The 18,798-nt window shown below is 44.1% G+C and overlaps 1 protein-coding gene across 6 annotated transcripts in view; it reads left to right on the forward strand.

Annotated features, from left to right (window-relative positions):
- TBC1D30 (TBC1 domain family member 30) overlaps positions 1–18,798 on the forward strand; it is a 42,651-nt gene that overhangs the window by 11,842 nt on the left and 12,011 nt on the right. For 3 of the 6 annotated variants that reach the window (XR_014502091.1, XM_083399545.1, XM_083399546.1), the window contains exons 3-8: positions 6,780–6,841; positions 7,297–7,362; positions 8,882–9,007; positions 12,799–12,984; positions 13,598–13,766; positions 15,353–15,521. Coding sequence is in view for 5 of the 6 variants with exons in the window: in XM_083399545.1 (XP_083255671.1) it covers positions 6,780–6,841; positions 7,297–7,362; positions 8,882–9,007; positions 12,799–12,984; positions 13,598–13,766; positions 15,353–15,521 (778 nt within the window). In the remaining variant the exon portion in view is untranslated. Of the gene's footprint in view, positions 1–3,877; positions 4,113–4,356; positions 4,376–6,779; positions 6,842–7,296; positions 7,363–8,881; positions 9,008–12,798; positions 12,985–13,597; positions 13,767–15,352; positions 15,522–18,798 lie in introns of those variants that run through there. The other 3 variants (XM_083399547.1, XM_083399548.1, XM_083399549.1) reach the window with 2 other exon arrangements.

Genomic DNA, 18,798 nt, shown 5'->3' on the forward strand with positions numbered 1-18,798 from the left:
ATCTAATTGCTTAGAATAGCTTTTGAAAGCAAGCCAAAATACATTTCCTTTAACTAACCTAAGCTAGCTCCTGGGTTTCAGGGTAACAGAGCACTATTCAGGGTACGCACCCAAGAGTGGTGCATACAGCTTGAGAAGTAAACTGTCCAAACGACTGCTGGTCAACAAGTAATTCTTAGGCCTGATTTAAGTGTTATGATTGCTGTTGTGTAGAAAGTGCTTTTCACTGCTGTACGCACGGTGAGCTGTTCATGCACCGTAGCTTACACAAGGTTTTGACTCTTTACACTGTTGTAAGGAGCAATTTAAGTGGTGTCTACATGGCGGCCATCTTATGTAGATAGGCATTTCGTTTGTGGAGAGCAGAAGTGAGAGAAGCATTTGGGAGGTGTGTGACTAATAGCCAACTTCTGCAGGGACTAATGTTGTGCTGTGCTTAGAAATCGTCACACCTGCAAGCAGAAAGGGGGCTTAAAAATGATATTTCCCCCCTCTCATTTTATATCCTGCCTTTCCTTTGACATCGAAACTGAGGTGGCAAAGGTGTGGTTCACTGGAGGCCACCCATCCCAGCCACTGACTAGATCCAAATGGCGGCTTAGCTTCAGCAAGATGGTGGCTTTGTGCACCTTCAGACCATACTCTGAGACCATACCAGCACTTCTAACGAAACTTAGAATTATTCTATCCCTTTCCTTGCCCTAACTAGCTTCTGTTCATAGTCTTTGTTCTTGTTTGCTGCCCTGGGCTGCTTTGGAAGAGCACAATAAAAATCTCATAAATAGGCCAATATGGACTCCAGAACATTTAATTTTATTTAGGGCTCTGATACCTCACCTGGTGCTGCCCCCAGTAAACCAAACATATCTTTAGGCTTGATGGAAATTTATATATAAATCTGGAAAGGTGGGGGAGACCTGCTGGCTATATTTATTATCTGAATATCTTCAGTGTATGTTTTGAGGCTACTTTTGATCAATGACATATTTTCCTGAAAGCCATTTCCAGTACTTTTAATGGGTGGCTATGATAGCAATTTCTTTTTTCTTTTGTACAGTTTTGGGGCTGGTTCAAAGACTTCTGTATAAAAACATGTAAAAGAAAGCAATCATTTATACTTGAGTTTTGGTCATCCTCTTATCAAAAGAATATATAGCCTTTGTAATCAAAATTAACAACGCGCTTACATATGAATAGCAGTGGGTGGCTTTTCAAGGAATAATCCCAGTCAAAACAAAAGCCACAATTAACTATATTCTATGTACATTTTATTATGTGTACAGTTGATTTATGGTTCAACTTGGTGTGATAGGACCTTTTATTTATCTCATACAATATGATAGCATCATAAACATCTTGCACTGGGAAGCATAGTTACTCATTTATTTTACAGGCTTGCAGAAAGTGTTGTGCCAGAGAATAAAGCTGCCATGGTGCTCTTTGATGCATATGTGCTCTCTGTTTATGTAGGACAAAAAAGGGCAACCGTTTGCTGTACTTAATTACTACACCTGCTTTTTACCACGGTGAATGAATTGACTCTCCTGAACAAGAAAAACAAATACTTGCTGTCGCTGAGGAATAGGGAGCAGTTGTATTAATACAACAAAAACCACCCGCTGCATTTCAGTTTGAAAGAGCCTAGCTAAACCATGTTAGAAAACGTAGCAATTAGCCAGTCTCTTTTGTTGTTGTTGAAAGGTTGAAATGAATTGTGTTGCTCTTTTCAGGTTAGGAGTATCACCTTGATATGACTGACAGATATGGTCTGGCATTCTGCAGCTTATGATGGTTATAATGGAAAAAAAATGTTTTGAACCAGGGTGTGCAAATTGTTCAGTGTCAGTACACACTGCACAGAAGAGAGGCTATGATGGATTCAGATAGGTAGCTACAGGCACCGTAGGATGTGGTGGTGATTCATTTGAATGCTCTTGTCCCCCTGCTCCCATGACAGATAATGACTTACCAAGCAATAGAACATTATCTTCAAACTTTTTCAGATCTGGAACACACTTTTATTAAGTAAGCATGTGGTGTGATGGCCACCCCAGAAGTTCACCTTGGAGTTGTTGATACACCATGTCAACCACCATCTCATGTGGTTTTCTGAATCCACGTTAAGGAGTGCATACAATACCAAGGGCACATATTACAGGAAAAACTCTATGTAAGCTTTGTGACTTTGCTCCAGCGAGCCATACCAGATTGAAAAAATTAAACTTTCACGAAGCTTTATATTTTTATTCAGTTTGGTACAAAGCAAGAATAAATGGTGTGGGGGGTTATTTCCTCCCTTCCTCTTCTCCCCCTCCTTTTCCAATCAAAATCCTTGTTAAGGAAAAACATTTCTCCAGGCATAGACATATGTATGCCAGGTTTCTGTGTTATCAATAGAAAATGAAATAAATGGATGCCATATTTCAGTAAAATTGCCTGAGTCCTGGGTGTTATCTAATGCATTTATATGTTTAATCAACATATCAGGGCTATTGTCCATACCTTTTTTCTCCACTGTGAGGTGTAGATGGCCCACTTTTCCAGTTCTGTGCAATGAGTTGTCAGGCTTCTGCGAAGCAGGAATGTTGCAAGTTCTTTATGGTGCAAATCTTTCTGGTCCTTGGTAAATCCAACTGCGCTGAGCTTTGTATTGTTTCTGAAAGGAAAATAATGTACATATGCATATCAAACAGTGAGGTGGGTATGCAGTGCTGCCCAAGGGTTCCTGCTTCAGCTCTGGCAGAAGTCTTGACCTTAAAGTGACTCTTGAATGTGTCCGTCATTCCTTCGGTTATTACACGTTACTGCCACAGATATAATTTAATATTGAAAATAGATGCCGATATGGTTCACTAGCACAGAGGATGGAATCTTGAAAGAGGGAAAAGAGGGGGAGGTGCAGATGGAAAGGCCCTGGGAACTTTGAATTTCTCTCTTCTATAGATTTCGTTGGCATATAATACGTGCAAAGCGTCTTCTGCTATAACATATTCCATCCGATTGTGGCACATATGGTGCCTTCTGTGCAAAGGGGGGTAACACAAGCCGCCTTATGTTCAGCAATTAGACTGAAACCTAAACTGGAAGCGCCTCCCCCCATTTCAGTGTTTTTAAGGATGCTGCAAAGAAAAGCACAGCTCATCTTAATCAACAATGGGAGAGACACGTTGTCATAGGAGCTAATGCACACCATTTGAATGGCAATGTGCATCATTTGGGGGGTGGCCTCCTGAAATATTTTATTATTATGGTGTGCATTTGCTGCCTCAAGTGATTATGTGGGTCAGGGCTCCCCTGCCCCCCTGCCCATATTTATTTAAGTTGGCACTCCTTGTTGTTGTAGGTGCCTAAGCAGATGCCCACCACTCTTCTGCAGCTCCCTCAGGACAGGCTGTGCAAACCTGACGGATTGCAGCCTGGTCGTCGTCCTCAGCTTTTTATATATATTTTTAAGACGCTCTATAGATGCTGCTGGCATCCATGCCGACTCGCGTTTATTTTTAACCCGAGCTGCTTGCTAGCAGGCGGTGCCGGAGGAGGAACCGCCGCCCGGCTCGCCCCCCCCCCCGCCCGTGATGCTGCTGCTGCGCTTGTGGGCGGGAGCAGCCCTTTCTCTCCCTTCTCCCTCGCCTCGCCTTTGCCTTCTTCTCTGCACTGCAGATGCCCCCTCCAGCCGGGAGGGAAGCGCGCCGGCCTCTTCTCGCCCCCGCGGCGCCCTCCTCCGGCCCCGCCATTATGCCTCCCCCATGCCTGGCCCTGCTCGCCGCCTGGCGCGTTTAAGGCTCTCCCCTCGGGCGCCCCGACGACGGCGAGCCCGGCAGGCCCGGGCATTGCGTCACCGCGCGCTGCACCTGCAGCCCAGCCGCGCGCGCCCCGCCGGCTGCTGAGCTGAGGCGAGCGCGGCGGATGGTCGCGCTGCGGCCCGGGGTCAGCCATGAGGCAGGACAGGCTGGCGAGCTCGCTGCGCCGGGGGGGACGCTGCCTCAAGCGCCAGAGCACCGGCGGGGGCGGCGGCGGCGGCGGCGGGGTGGGCACCATCCTCAGCAACGTCTTGAAGAAGCGCAGCTGCATCTCGCGCACCGCGCCTCGTCTCCTCTGCACCTTGGAGCCGGGTAAGGGCTGCCTGCTGGTTTGGCGCGCCCTGGAGGCCCTCGCTTTTCCCGCCTTTGTTTGAAAAAGCGGCCGCCGCGGGGAGGAGGGCATGTGGCGAGGCCTCTTAGCCGGGCTTAACCCGGGCAGGCTTTAATCGCTTAAGCTGCTGGGGGAAGGTGGGGGCGGCCACTGGCGACAGGGAGCTGCGTGCGAGGAGATGCCCGGCGCTGCTCCTTCCAGACACTCCCCAGCGACGCCGGAGGGGCGCGGATGGAGCCCTCGGGTAGGAAGCGCGCCCTCCGTCGGGGGCAACGGGCTTTCGGGCTGGCTGGGGAGGCCCCGGAGCGCCGCCGTCTCCTCGGCCCGGAGGGCGAGGCTCTGGCGCCGCCTTGGGCGGGGAGCGCGGATGGCTGCGGCTTGAGGAGAGCTCCTCCGGGCCTGGCAATGGCAGACAGGGCCAGAAGGAAACTGCGCCTCTGGAGCTGCGAGGCAGCCTACCCATTCCGAGCCCCCAGCAGGGGATCTCGTCGGGGCATCTCGGAAGGATGGTGTAGAGCCGTCCAGCCCAGAGAGGTCCCCTGTGAATGTCCTGGGAGCCAGGACGTCGGGTTGGTTGAAGGGTAGAGCGTCCCTTCGCTCCATCTGTTTTTCCACCTGACTCCTCCAGCACACGTGACTCTTGAGCACAGTGTCTTTGTTCTGGAGGCAATTCTGAGGTTTATGCCTAGAGTACCTATCCTGCTCTCTGAAGACCTGGCCTATGGCGATGCAGAAGAATGGCTGAGGGTGAAGTGCCCTGATGCCTGACCATCTGTGGTTCTTTAGGGTATGGAGAAATAACTAGAATGGGGAGTATAGACAACCTCGGGAGGTATCCGAGAGGTATCCAATAACGACAGGTAGAAGAAGACTAATCCTCTCTCTGGTGTGTATATTTATATAGAATCACAGAATTGTAGCTTTGGAAGAGGCCCTGAGGATTTTCTAATCAAACCCCCTGAAATGCAGGGATACTGGGATTGAACGTGCAACCTTGGCATTATCAGCACTCTGCTCTAACCAATTGAGCTATCCAGGTGCTTGGAAGCGTTGCAGGCAGGACAGGGCTGCTGAAAGCAGCGATTCAATTCTTGTTGGAAATTTAAATCTCAGTATTCAGACAAACCCAACTTTGTTGCCTGGCTGAAGCGAAGACACATTTGTGGAGGGTACAAGAAGCTTGATGCAGATGCGTCAACAACCTTGCATCAAATGCAAATAAATTCCTTAGTAGTGATGACCTCACTTGTAGGGCCTGTATTGGAAAGACTGTTAAAGCTTCGGGGCTCCTTTGGTTATATTATATTGAAGTAGCTGGTGTGTGTAACACTATATCTTTCCTAGTTTAATATAGTTGTTTGAAATTTAGAAGGAATGGTTGTGTAATTGATTTGAGAAGTTGTCGTGTCTGGCCACCCTTTCATTTCTTAGTAATTGTCTTGTAACAGAAGCAAATCCAGTATTTCCAAAAGTTGCAGTCTTTTTATATTTCCCAATGTCTAAGGCGTCACGAGTTTGTTGTTAGAACATCAGATGACAGTTCAGCACCTTAGCTTTGGACAGCAGCACTCTACCATATGGGGCAAGAGCCCTTTATAATGTAGGTACATATTGTGCAGCTTTTCTTAAAAAAAGAAAAGAAATCCACAGCTTGTGCACGAAGCTAGTTTCTTCTTGCACAAGGGCTTCATAAAAGCAGATGGTCTATTGTGCTTAAGGCGAGTTTGACAAATCAGACTTCAATGAAGAAAGGGCATGAAACAATTCACTATAATCCGTATGATTCCTTGGAAGTAAATATTGATTAAATATGTAGCTAATTTGTTAATTGGCTACAACTGGATACAAAAGGAAAGCTAATTGTGAAAGGTCAGAAATTTCTTTGGATGTCAGTATTGTAAATGTAGATTACTAAAGGTATTTGTGAGATTTTTCAAAGTTTAATTATCCTAATTATATGTCTCCCCATTTTTAAAAAGCTACGGGTGCAGTTCCAAATCCACTTAATGGAGTAAGCTCCGTTGAACTTGATGAAAGTTTCTTTTGAGTAACGTGTATGGAATTGCACTGTACATGGCTGATCTGGATGAAAATGAGTATCTAAATATCTACTTCATTTTATGAAATTTGGATATATTTTTTAATGGCACTACTTGGAGAAGGCTGCAGATTGAACCTGATACCTTCTGCATGCAAACCAGATGCTATACTTCAGAGCTGTGGCTCTTCGTCTTCTCACCTTCATCCCTTCTGCTCTGTCAAGTTTCATTAGCTCCTGTGAATAAGGGAGCTAAACATAGATATCTTGATTGCCGAACTGTCCTAGGGTACTCATTGTTAATGGCAAAGTGGGGCCGGGGGTGAGGGTGGGGAGGAAAGCTCTGTTGAACCCAAGGTGTTTCCCTCCATGTGTAGGGGCTGTACCCACCCATTTTTGCCTAATGTGTTTTACCTGTTCTCTAGAGTTGTCTCTGACCCAGAGTAAATACGCAGTTTTGTATGTCAAAAATTGTATCATTACCATACGTTGATTTAGATATTTGGGGACATTCACGTGCTTAAGGTTATCTGATAATTTTCTTCTTTAATCCCTAAACCAATATTTTAGTAATTTGTTTCTTTGTTTTTTTTATTATTTTACTGCATAGGAGTTGACACCAAGTTGAAATTTACACTTGAGCCATCTTTAGGTCAGAATGGCTTTCAGCAGGTAATTTATTATTTTTATTCATCTATAAGTGGCTAAAGGTCTTCTGAATGCATGGACAAATATTTATTTAAAATCTGCACTGGCCTGTGAAGTGGGAGTGTTATCCAAATGAGCCTATACAGTAATCACTTCCGTTGCAAATGTGCTTGTTACTTGTGGTGTTTTGATACCTGAACAGTTTCCTTTTCTGTGACAGCAGGTCATTCTATATGGCTAAGAAGCTAAAAGGATTAAAGTCCATTGCATTATTATTATTTTTGTAATTTCTAGAATATGAATGAATAATTAAGCAGCAGATTAGTTCTTCCTTTCCATGTTGATCATGTCTAATTGGGTAACCGGGTATTTAAGTACTTGGTACTTAAGTTCATGGTAAATATATTAAATTGCTAATGTGTTGCATGCCCAGTTATGTTTCTGAACTGGAATAATCTGTCTCAGTGGTTATTTTTTAGTGGCACGATGCTCTCAAAGCAGTGGCTAGGCTGCCAACAGGAATACCAAAGGAGTGGAGGAGAAAGGTGAGGAAAGCTATAACCTTCTGTGTCCTGTGGATTTCAATGAGCATAACTTTCATTACTGGATAAACATCTACATGTTCCTTCTAGATTTAAGAATGAACATAGAGGTATTCTTTAGTGACCAGATTCATCTGAAGTTTCTAGTGTAAATTCAAAAAAGAAACCCAATCTTTGTGCCAGTGCTCATAACTTTGACAGATGATTTAATGCCTCAAGCTTGGCACTGGTGAAGTTATCTCAGTTTCTGGTGACTGATAGCTGTGAATTAGGCCAGTTGCTTTGTGAAGAGATACTGCATGTAAAAAGAGTGGAGTCACTCTGCCTTCTTCTCCTTCAGGCTGCTGCTCAGCAAGTAAAACCAATTCCTGGCCCAACTTTACATCCTATGGAATAGGGCCAGACTTAGTAACGCTTTGATTATACCCATTGAAATCAATGTAGTTTAAGTTAGGACTAAGTTAAGCCCTGTTGATTTACGCGAGTCTGTTCTTAGCACGAGTAAGTGTGGATCCAACCCTATACCTTTGTATATTCTGCTGCATGCGCTACGTAAAGACACACAATTGCCCAATCTTCTTCCTACATCTGCTTTGTGGGAGAGAATTGCTCGTATGAGCATGGTGTGTTATGCAATATATAGGTGAGCTGTGCCTTTGACTTGCTACCATGAAATAATACGCAGTCTGCAGAGATGCAGTTATTTTGTATAACTAAAAGGATTGCACTCACTGTTCAGGTGTTGGTCCAATAATTTTGAAAGCAGCGCCTTAGCAACCCCCACTGGCGCCTGGGGTGGGGCTTTTTTTATAAGAACGCCCAAAGTTGCTGAACTGCATCGCCAGTACTGCCAACCAACTCCCGTGCCGCCCTGAAGCTCCAATGCCGCCCTCCAATGCCCACCCCCAGTGATGCCTTGCAGTTGCCTGCAGTGCCCAGGGCAGCCTTCTCCTGTCTTGCTATGCTATTGTTTGAAAGCTTGTTTGCATAGTGTTTCAGACTGATAGGAACTTGTTGATTAAGGTAAAGGTAAAGGTACCCCTGCCCGTATGGGCCAGTCTTGACAGACTCTAGGGTTGTGCGCCCATCTCACTCAAGAGGCCGGGGGCCAGCGCTGTCCGGAGACACTTCCGGGTCACGTGGCCAGCGTGACATCGCTGCTCTGGCGAGCCAGAGCCGCACACGGAAACGCCGTTTACCTTCCCGCTAGTAAGCGGTCCCTATTTATCTACTTGCACCCAGGGGTGCTTTCAAACTGCTAGGTTGGCAGGCGCTGGGACCGAACAACGGGAGCGCACCCCGCCGCGGGGATTCAAACCGCTGACCTTTCGATCGGCAAGCCCTAGGCACTGAGGCTTTTACCCACAGTGCCACCCGCGTCCCTTATAACTTGTTGATTAGCTTTACTTATTTATAAACTATTTAAAGGAGGGATTACTCACAATTATTTTGTGGGGAGGGGAGGAAATCTCTATTGGGTGTGGGGTATAAATAATAAAATTATTATTTTTTATTATTTAAGGTCTGGCTCACCTTGGCAGATCATTACTTAAGGAGCATAGCAATTGACTGGGATAAAACAATGCGCTTCACTTTCAATGACAGAAGCAATCCTGACGATGATTCCATGGGTGTTCAGATTGTAAAGGTACTTTAAGCAATTTTAATTAGCTTATTGTTCATGGCTGTATATGTCCCTGCTGGTTTTCCTGAAAGTTACGTTTATATTATCAACGTGCAAGGAAATTATTTCTTTGCCCATTGTTCAAATAGCTTAATGGGAACTGGTAACAGCTAGGAAGATTAATGAACTGTTAAACTTTTAATAATAAGGCTGAGCTCTTCACCACTTCCAAAAACAGGTTCTGTTTACCATAGAAGCTTCCAAAATGGCAAAAGGGAGCTTAGAATAAAGATTGGTCCTAAAATACTCCTTTATTAGCATTACTTTTTGAATTGGCAAATTATGCCCCCCCCGTGTATTTCTAGAAATATACTTGTCTTAGTCTTGTCAGTTCCACATTTCAGAGTGAGAACAGGTAGAAATAAACCACCTTGATGAGAACTAAAGCCAAGCTTTGTAATAGGAATAATCATAGAATCATAGAGTTGGAAGGGGACCACAGGGATCATCTAGTCCAACCCCCTGCAATGCAGGAATCTTTTTGCCCAGTGTGGGGCTCGAACCCACAGCCTTGAGTTTAAGAGTCTCATACTGTACTGATTAAGCTATCCCAGTGGGTCTTAGTAAGGTTATACATATTTCTGAAAGTTCTGTATGAAAATACTGATCCTAATTGGTAGGTATAAATTATAGAGCTTAATGGTACAGGGCCACATTAAAAATTAACAACATATCTGTTTTGTCTCTTGTTTACTAATAGTCTATAACCGCCAATACAATGTAACTCTGGGGAAACAAAGAAGTGTGTTTGTGTCTCTCTCCCCCCTGCCCAATTTCTGTGTTCTGATAATTGTATTTCTTATTAATCTGCTTATATAAAACGGAACAGGGTTGCATCCAACTAAGTTTTATTCAAAATAGACCCATGAAATTAATGGAACTAATTTAGTCTTGTCCATTAATTTCAACAAGTCTGAGTATAACTGACATTGAAAACAAGGTATTGCAATGAATAAAAACATCAACATCTGATCGTGCCAGCATCGGATCCTGTCTTAACAAATATGAAGAAAGAGTTGGTGTAGTGACAAAAGTAACCCGCAACTCTACAGATCTTGTTGGACTACAGCTCCCATCATCCATGGCTGTCTGGCGCTGATGGGAGTTGAAGTCCAGCAACATTTGAGGGCCACAGATTGTCCACCCTTGGCTAGAGTATTGGACCAGGTTTGAGGCTCAAATTTCCACTCATCCATGAAGTTCATTGGCTAACCTTGTGCCAGTCACTATGTCTCAGCCTTTCTTACCATGCAAGGTTATTGTGAAGCTAAAAATGGGAGTGGGGAGAGAATCATGTTCACTCTGCAGATTTCCTTAGTGTAAGGGCAGCAGATAAGGCTGGTGACAGTGCTCTCTAAAGATCTCTCTTCAGGTGTCTTATGACTGACAGGTTCTGAATCAAGCCCACTGGTTCCAGCGTAACAGCAAAAGAAGACAAAGATACCAAAGCACTAATTAGCAATAAATAGATTATGTATTAAGTATTATAAGGGGTGCAATTCTCGTGAACAGCATGAATACAAGATGGCATGAGGAAATGTGCAGTTGGAGGTGAGGGAAAATCATTGCTAATTAAAAAGAAGGGAAGCGATATATGCTTTATGCACATTCAAGGTCCTAGCAATAGGGCGCACCAATATAAATTAAGAAAGGGAAGGGCTCCTGGGCAGAATGAAATAAAATGGAAGAATGTGCTGTGTGAGTTGATTATGCATTGAGTAACCTAAAGGATTCTAAGCAGTGAAGTCCTTGCTTATACCACCGCCTTGTGGTTGCCAATCAGTGGTGAGAAGGTGTTTCTGCAGCAGCAATAAGCAGTTTGGAATAGTATCTGGAGGCTCTTGGGGAAGAGGTGGGAGGGGGGAGCACAAAGTGTAAACCGAAGTTTGCCTGTATGTTTGGCACACAAACCAAAATTTGGGTTCCAAACAACAGCTAGCACACCCCTGCAGTGTAAAATAACAGTGGGGAGGGGGGCAGTTGAGTGACCCAACGGTCAATTCCTATGTACAGTGGTACCTCGGGTTAAGTACTTAATTTGTTCCGGAGGTCCGTTCTTAACCTGAAACTGTTCTTAACCTGAAGCACCACTTTAGCTAATGGGGCCTCCTGCTGCTGCCGCGCCGCCGGAGCACGATTTCTGTTCTCATCCTGAAGCAAAGTTCTTAACCCGAGGTACTATTTCTGGGTTAGCGGAGTCTGTAACCTGAAGCGTATGTAACCCGAAGTACCACTGTACCTTCTGACTGATTATCTCAACTGTTTGACTGACTCCTCTTAACAAACTCTCTCACATCAGAGTAGCCCAACCCACAGTCTTACCCTCTTCTAACTCCAGACTGACTTCCCAACCACCCTAACTCTAACTCTAACTCTAACTCCTCCCCTTGGGTTCCCATTGGTCAGTCATTTTACAATTAGTTAACCTGAAGCATATGTAACCCGAGGTACCACTGTACAGTGTAACAAAGGGAAAACGACAATGACAAAAATGAGTGTATAGGGTGGAATTCACACTAAGGCACAATAGAATATTTCCTCCTTTCCCCCTCTGTTCACTCCTATGTCTTTTGTAGAGGTTCTCCCACAGAGAGCACAGGACCAGAAGAATGGCAGGGAAGTCCTGTTATTCAAGCAGAAGTCATTCCCGTCATGCAATTATATAGTACAAGCCTGCAATTTTTTCTAGAATTTGACATGTTGCTTTTGAAAGAGCTGCAGTATCTACTCAAGATGTGGGGTTGTTGTATCTAATGTTTGTCATACTCCGAGTAAACCCACTGAATTTATTGGCCGCGGCTCACTTAATTTTGGTGGGTTTGCACTGAGAAGAACTTAGTTCAATGCAGCGCATAACGTGTGCGCTCATGCGCATGGAGACTAGCGCACTGTACATGCTCACTGGAACGTCTCTGCTGGCTCCAGAAAAAAAAACAAATTCTGTAATTAGAATTTTCTGCATTTCATTCAAATAGTGAACTTTTAAAATTGCAGTAGTTTAACGTTTTGAATTGCCGCTTAACATCATCCACGTTACTCGGATTTTCATTATGCTCTTTTATAAGCCTTTGTTTGATTTAAAGGCATGCTTTTAAAGAGACAGATGGGACTTTGCAAGCTACCTGAAACCTCCCTTTGAATGTTAAAATTTACAGCTTGCCTGATAAAATGCACCTGTTCCGTGTTTGTTTCAATATGGCTAGAAAGCGCATTGCCTTCTGTCCCAGGGATGTCTTAATTTCTTAAAATTTTGTTACGAATGTTAGCTTCAGAATGCTGCTGCCTGTTGCCTTCACCCCCAGGGTGGTATTTATTCCAATATACCAGCATGTTAAGTTTGGAACTAGGAGACAAAAGATTAAGTAGCAGGCTTTATATTGCTGTTGCTTCTGCCCAGTACGATATTAACTGCTGACAGCAGAAAAGGTGTTTCTAATTTTCCATTTAAGAAATAATCCACTTTCTGCACAATGATTATTTTGTTGCTATTTTATATTGACCGGTGGTAATTGCTTATCCAGTTAGCCTCCTTGAGCGTGTCAGTAGATAAAGGCTGTGCATATATAATCTACTAAATGACTTCATATTGGAATTGGACATTTGCAGATTCCGTTCCATCGTGCAAAGTCAATTTAATTCAGGAAATAAAAACAGGGCTGACGTCAGAGTGTGCGCTTGAATTTAACAATGTAAAAGCCATAAAGGGAGCTTCTGCTAAGACCTTATTCCCTGTTTCCCCCCTCCACTTTCTTTAGGATCTTCATCGAACTGGATGCAGTTCTTACTGTGGCCAGGAGGCAGAGCAAGACAGAGTGGTATTAAAACGTGTTTTACTGGCTTACGCCAGGTGGAACAAATCTGTAGGATATTGTCAAGGCTTTAACATTCTGGCCGCCCTCATTCTTGAAGTAATGGAAGGCAACGAGGGAGATGCTTTAAAAGTGAGTGACGCTACTGAGCAAGGTGTTGTTGTTTTTACCCGTATTTTGAATTTTTTTATCAAAATAGTTTGGAATTGGGGATGAAGTCCCCCGAAGCAGGGTGTGTGTGTGTTTTACACAGGAATGCAGGGGATTTTGAATTAAGTCCAGTCAAAGGCGACTATGGAGTTGCAGCGCACATCTCGCTTTCAGGCCGAGGTAGCTGGCATTTGTCCACAGACAGTTTTCCAGGTCATGTGGCCAGCATGACTAAACCGCTTCTGGCGCAATGGAATACCGTGATGGAAAACCAGAGTGCACAGAAACGCTGTTTACCTTCCCGCTGCAGTGGTACCTATTTATCTACTTGCACTTTTTGGCGTGCTTTCGAACTGCTAGGTTGGCAGGAGCTGGGACAGAGCAACAGGAGCTTACCCCGTCACGGGGATTCGAACCACCGACCTTCTGATCGGCAAGCCCAAGAGGCTCAGTGATTTAGACCACAGTACCACCTGCTTCCCTTTACCTTTACCTTTACAAGTAGATAGAGAATTGCATGGAAATAATTTGTATTCAACCACAGTGATTCCGTGGGACCCTTACTAGCTGCCAGCCTTTTCTGCTTTGTTTTCAGATTATGATTTACTTAATTGATAAAGTCCTGCCTGACAGCTATTTTGTCAATAACCTCCGAGCGCTATCTGTCGACATGGCCGTGTTCCGAGACCTCCTGAGAATGAAACTTCCTGAGCTGTCTCAGCATTTGGATACTCTTCAAAGAGCTGCCAACAGAGAAAGTGGAGGTAGATGCCTTCCAATTGTTTTCTTTGTTAGTTTTCTGTTTCTTCGCTCCTGTAACATTTCTTTGTCCTGGGAGCCTTTAGAACGCATCTGATCACGAGGCTAAAAAATATATTAGCCTGTTTAAAACTTAACAAATGTTTGAGGTGAAACTAATAATTATTATTATTTATTAAATTTGTATACCCGTCCTTCATCTGAAGGTGGTCCACAACATAAAAATACATAACGAGAACACAAAATACATAATGAAAGCAAGAACAAAACAAAACCGATAACGTTCCCCTGACAAACACATTTAAAATGATGTAGAATGTTAATCAGCCAAAAGTCTGGTTAAAGAGAGAAGTTTTTGCCTGGCACAGTGATATGTAATGAAGGTGCCAGGGGAGCCTCCCCGAAGAGAGCATTTTACATGTGGGGAGCCACCACAGAAAAGGCCCTTTCTTATGCTGCCATGCTCTGGGTCTCTCATGGACGAAGGGCCGCAGATGGTTATCACAGGGCCCTCATATATTTTTTTGAATCAGACTTTTTAAAAAATAGCAAACATGATCATAGTGAAAATATTGATAACTGTTCCAGTTGGGGTTACTGGTTTGAGAGAGAATCTGTTCTTTGCTGCTGTGTTAATTTACATTTTTAAGGTATCTCCTGTATTTTTTCTTAAATGCTAAATTATGCCCGTGAACTGCTTTGGGAAGACTTCTTGTCTTGAAAAGCAGCATAAGAAAGTTCAATAAATAATTGATCATTGCTGCAGAGTTAAAAGTCCCTAAGAGAGTGCTGGACAATTGAACGAACCATTCCATTGAAAATTGGGATACTACGGAGTTTGACATGCAAATACTGATACCTAATCCCACTTACTTGTTGTATTTGGGCGTTGCTTGCAGGCTTCCCATAAGCATCCAGTTGGCCACTGTGAGAACAGGATGCTGGACTTTGGCCCGATGCAGCAGGGTTCTTTTTATGTAAAGGAGAGGAAGAGATGGGTTGATGGAAGTAGAAATGCAAGTGTAACAGAGTTTATTGTTACAGCCAGTGTGGTGTAGTGGTTAAGAGCGATAGACTCGTAATCTGGGGAACCGGGTTCGCGTCTCCGCTCCTCCACATTCAGCTGCTGGGTGACCTTGGGCCAGTCACACTTCTCTGAAGTCTCTCAGCCCCACTCACCTCACAGAGTGTTTGAGTGGGGGAGGAAGGGAAAGGAGAATGTTAGCTGCTTTGAGACTCCTTAAAAGGGAGTGAAAGGCGGGATATCAAATCCAAACTCTTCTTCTTCTCCTTCTACTGATCCAATCACCTCCCACACTGCTGTTCAGTTTATGATACCAATTCAGAAGGCTTGGGGGTAAAAATCCTACCAGATTCCAACATTAGTAAAAGCTGAGCAATGCTATTCCATAGAGGAATGTTGCTAGCATATTATCAATTGTGTTTGGCTTCCTTGGATCTAAAAATGAATGGAATGGAGTGGAATCATTTGTTGTTACTGCAATTCTGTATTTTTCTTCCTGATGGGTTGTGTTAAGAGAAACACTTTCAGGGAATAACTGTGGATCTGTTCTATTTTCTTCTGTTTCAGGCGGTTACGAACCCCCACTCACGAATGTCTTCACTATGCAGTGGTTCCTGACGCTGTTTGCTACATGCCTTCCTAACCATACAGTTCTAAAAATCTGGGATTCTGTGTTCTTTGAAGGGTCGGAAATTATACTGAGAGTAGCGCTGGCTATTTGGGCAAAGCTGGGAGAGTAAGTATACTTTCAGCTTATGCCTAAAGGAAATGATACTGAATACAGTGGTGCCCCGCAAGACGAATGCCTCGCAAGACGAAAAACCCGCTAGACGAAAGGGTTTTCCGTTTTTCAATGCGCTTCGCAGGACGAATTTCTCTATGGGCTTGCTTCGCAAGATGAAAATGTCTTGTGATTCTTGCGATTTTTTTTCCGCTCCCCACCCCCTTTTTCTAAGGCACTAAGCTGCTAATAGCCTTTTAGCAGCTAATCCGCTAATCCCTTAAGCCGCTAATAGCCGCTAATAGCCGCTAATAGCACTAATCCGCTAATCCGCTAATAGGGTTGCTTCGCAAGACGAAAAAACCGCTAGACGAAGAGACTCGTGGAACGGATTCTTTTCGTTTTGCGAGGCACCACTGTAGTTGTTTGCAGGGTTGGAAGTACTATATGAAATGGTACTGAAGTTCTGACAATGATGCCCATTCTTTTTTCCTTCTCCATCCCAGTTGACCCATATAGCGTGCTTTGCGATGCAGCTATGTTACATACAGTTCAGTTGTTTTGTGGGTGGGTGGTGGTGAGGCAGCAGCTGACATTGCTCCTAAAACATATCCCACAAGTTGAATCGCCCTCCTTAGTGATTCATATACAGTCATACCTTGGTTCTCGAACAGAATGCATTCTGGGAGTATGTTCGACTCCTGGAACCGTTAGAAAATCAAGGCGCTGCTTCCGATTGGCTGTAAGAGCACCCTGCAGCCAATCGGAAGCTGCAGAAGCAGCGCCGGATGATAGGCTTCCGAAAATTGTTTGAAAACCAGAATGCTGACTTCCGGGTTTCGATCGTTTGGGAGCCAATTTGTCCGGGAGCCGAGGTACAGCTGTAACTGGATCATGTACAACATTACATTTACCACATTGGCCCAAATATAAGCAGCACTTTTCCCCCAAATTCCGCCTATGCAGAATATAAGTGTGGCTTATATTCGCAACCTTACATGGCACGGCTCCCCCCTTGTCAAGTGCAAGTAGATAAATAGGTACCGCTCCGGTGGGAAGGTAAACGGCGGTTCCGTACGCTTCTCTGGTTCGCCAGAAGTGGCTTAATCATGCCGGCCACATGCCCCGGAAAACTGTCTGCGGACAAACGCCGGCTCCCTCAGCCAGTAAAGTGAGATGAGTGTGCAACCCCAGAGTCTTCCGTGACTGGACCTAATGGTCAGGGGTACCTTTACCTTTACTGGGAATATTATGGGGTTGGATCCAGACTTTGCTGCAGCCAGTGGAGAGGTATCTTTGCTAGTTGCAACCAGCACTACTTCCGACACTGTTTGGCGGGGTGGGAGGGAGCCTTCTGTTGAATCAGAAGCCTTGCATGGAGGGAGGATTCCTGTCCACAAAAGGCAGCCTGGATCCAACCTGCAAAATTTACACAGCCTTTCTGTCCAGGAGAGGCGCCCTCTAACAGAAGAGATGGGGTGCTCACTATTTGCCAGGTTCCCCTCCCTCAAATGCAACTCCTCCCCAAAATCAGCTCCAGAGATTTGAGGGACTCTGCAGAAGAGGCAAGGGGGAATCGGCAACAGTTCCTTCTCCTCCTCTTCCATTAGCAGAGGTGTCTGCTGGATCCAAAGCCCTTTTGTTGAGTACAAGGGAGTTAATTGAATTCCACCCAGAGTGTTTGCAGCCCTTAATGAAAGTCTAAGAAACACCCTGGTAATTGAATAAACTAATTATATTCAAAGGATTATTTTTTTAAAAGAAGTGTGTTTATTTTGGGACAAGTTCTAACAAATATTCTAGTGGCTGTCAAGAACAGTTGATTAAAAAAGCTAATAGCAAGGGCTTTAGGAATCATTTCCATCTCTTGTGAAGAACTTGAAAAAGCTTTCTGAAATAAAGTACTAAGACACATAAATTCAGATTTATGCTTTAAATAATAATAATAATAATACTTGGAAGAACTTATTTCTTTTCCCAGTTAGTTACATTCAAAGCAAAAAGACCCAGTCCTTTTGTGAACAAGTTTTTGTCATTGACTTCAAGGGTAATTGCAAACAGAAGCCTGCTAGTTCAGCTGGAAAATGTTTTGCTGGATTGCATTATTGCTTCTGATCTCCTCTTCTGATGCCCACATATTTTGCTTTCCTGAAGAGCCAGTTTAGATGCAAAAGTTGTCCCTGAAACAAGACAAAAAACTAATTAAGTGCTACTTTCTAAATGCAATTAACACTAATCACGATTTAAAATATTTCCATAGTAGGCAGACAGTTTTCATTTTGACTTCGTCTTTCGAAGAACAATTAGATTTTATTTTATGTCTCATGAGCAGAATTTGCTCATGAGATGTTCCTGTTGCTAGGGTAGGGTAGGCAATTCTTGGTGATTTCCCGGTGCACCACTGAAAGTCTGCTCTGAAAGGATCAAGAATGGTGTGGGAGGTTTATGGAGGACCCAGTTAGGTTTATGGAGGGCTGTAGAAGGAAGGGGACGCGGGTGGCACTGTGGGTTAAACCACTGAGCCTAGGGCTTGCCGATCAAAAGGTCAGCGGTTCAAATCCCCATGACTGGGTGAGCTCCCATTGCTCGGTCCCTGCTCCTGCCAACTTAGCAGTTCAAAAGCACAAACTGCAAGTAGGAGGCAGTGGAAGACAGGAGTGCATGGAGTGCTCTGGTCCATGGGGTCACGAAGAGTCGGACACGACTAAATGACTAAACAACAACAAAAGTAGGTCACAGCTTGATTCCAGGTGAATCACAACAGGTGCACCACCACCATTTACTTCTTAAGGGTATACAAAATATGATGTTGATCTGATGGTGCCACAGTTTCGTTTGCAGCGTCCTGCAGTGCAGAGTCTCTTGTTTCCGTTTATATAGATATTATTTAGTTTGTAACCCTCCCAGGGAGGTAACAGTATATTGAAAACATAGGACCAGACTATTGAATGGTACTATATGTTTTTATACTTGAATATCTTTGGCTACTGAAAGTCAGATGAAATAGTTTTGCATTGCTTCTAGAAAATACTCAGGTTTAGATCTGAGTGCTCAGGTGGAAAGGTTACATCCACCTTGGGTCCTCCTCTAAAACAAGGACACAAAGATAAATTATGATGATCAAAGCCAACCTGATATTTATTTCAGGTAGGTCTTTGTCAGAGTCTCTATTGCTGTTGCTTATCCTCAGAAGCTCATGGCGAGATTGTGGTTTTCAGAGTTAAACTGGCAATCTGAAATAGAAGATGCTGCATGAATTCTAAGTCATGATCATTTTCATTCCTTTGAGGCA

Source organism: Podarcis tiliguerta (genome assembly GCF_965153285.1).
Source record: "Podarcis tiliguerta genome assembly, chromosome: 10".
Classification (NCBI taxonomy): domain Eukaryota; kingdom Metazoa; phylum Chordata; class Lepidosauria; order Squamata; family Lacertidae; genus Podarcis; species Podarcis tiliguerta.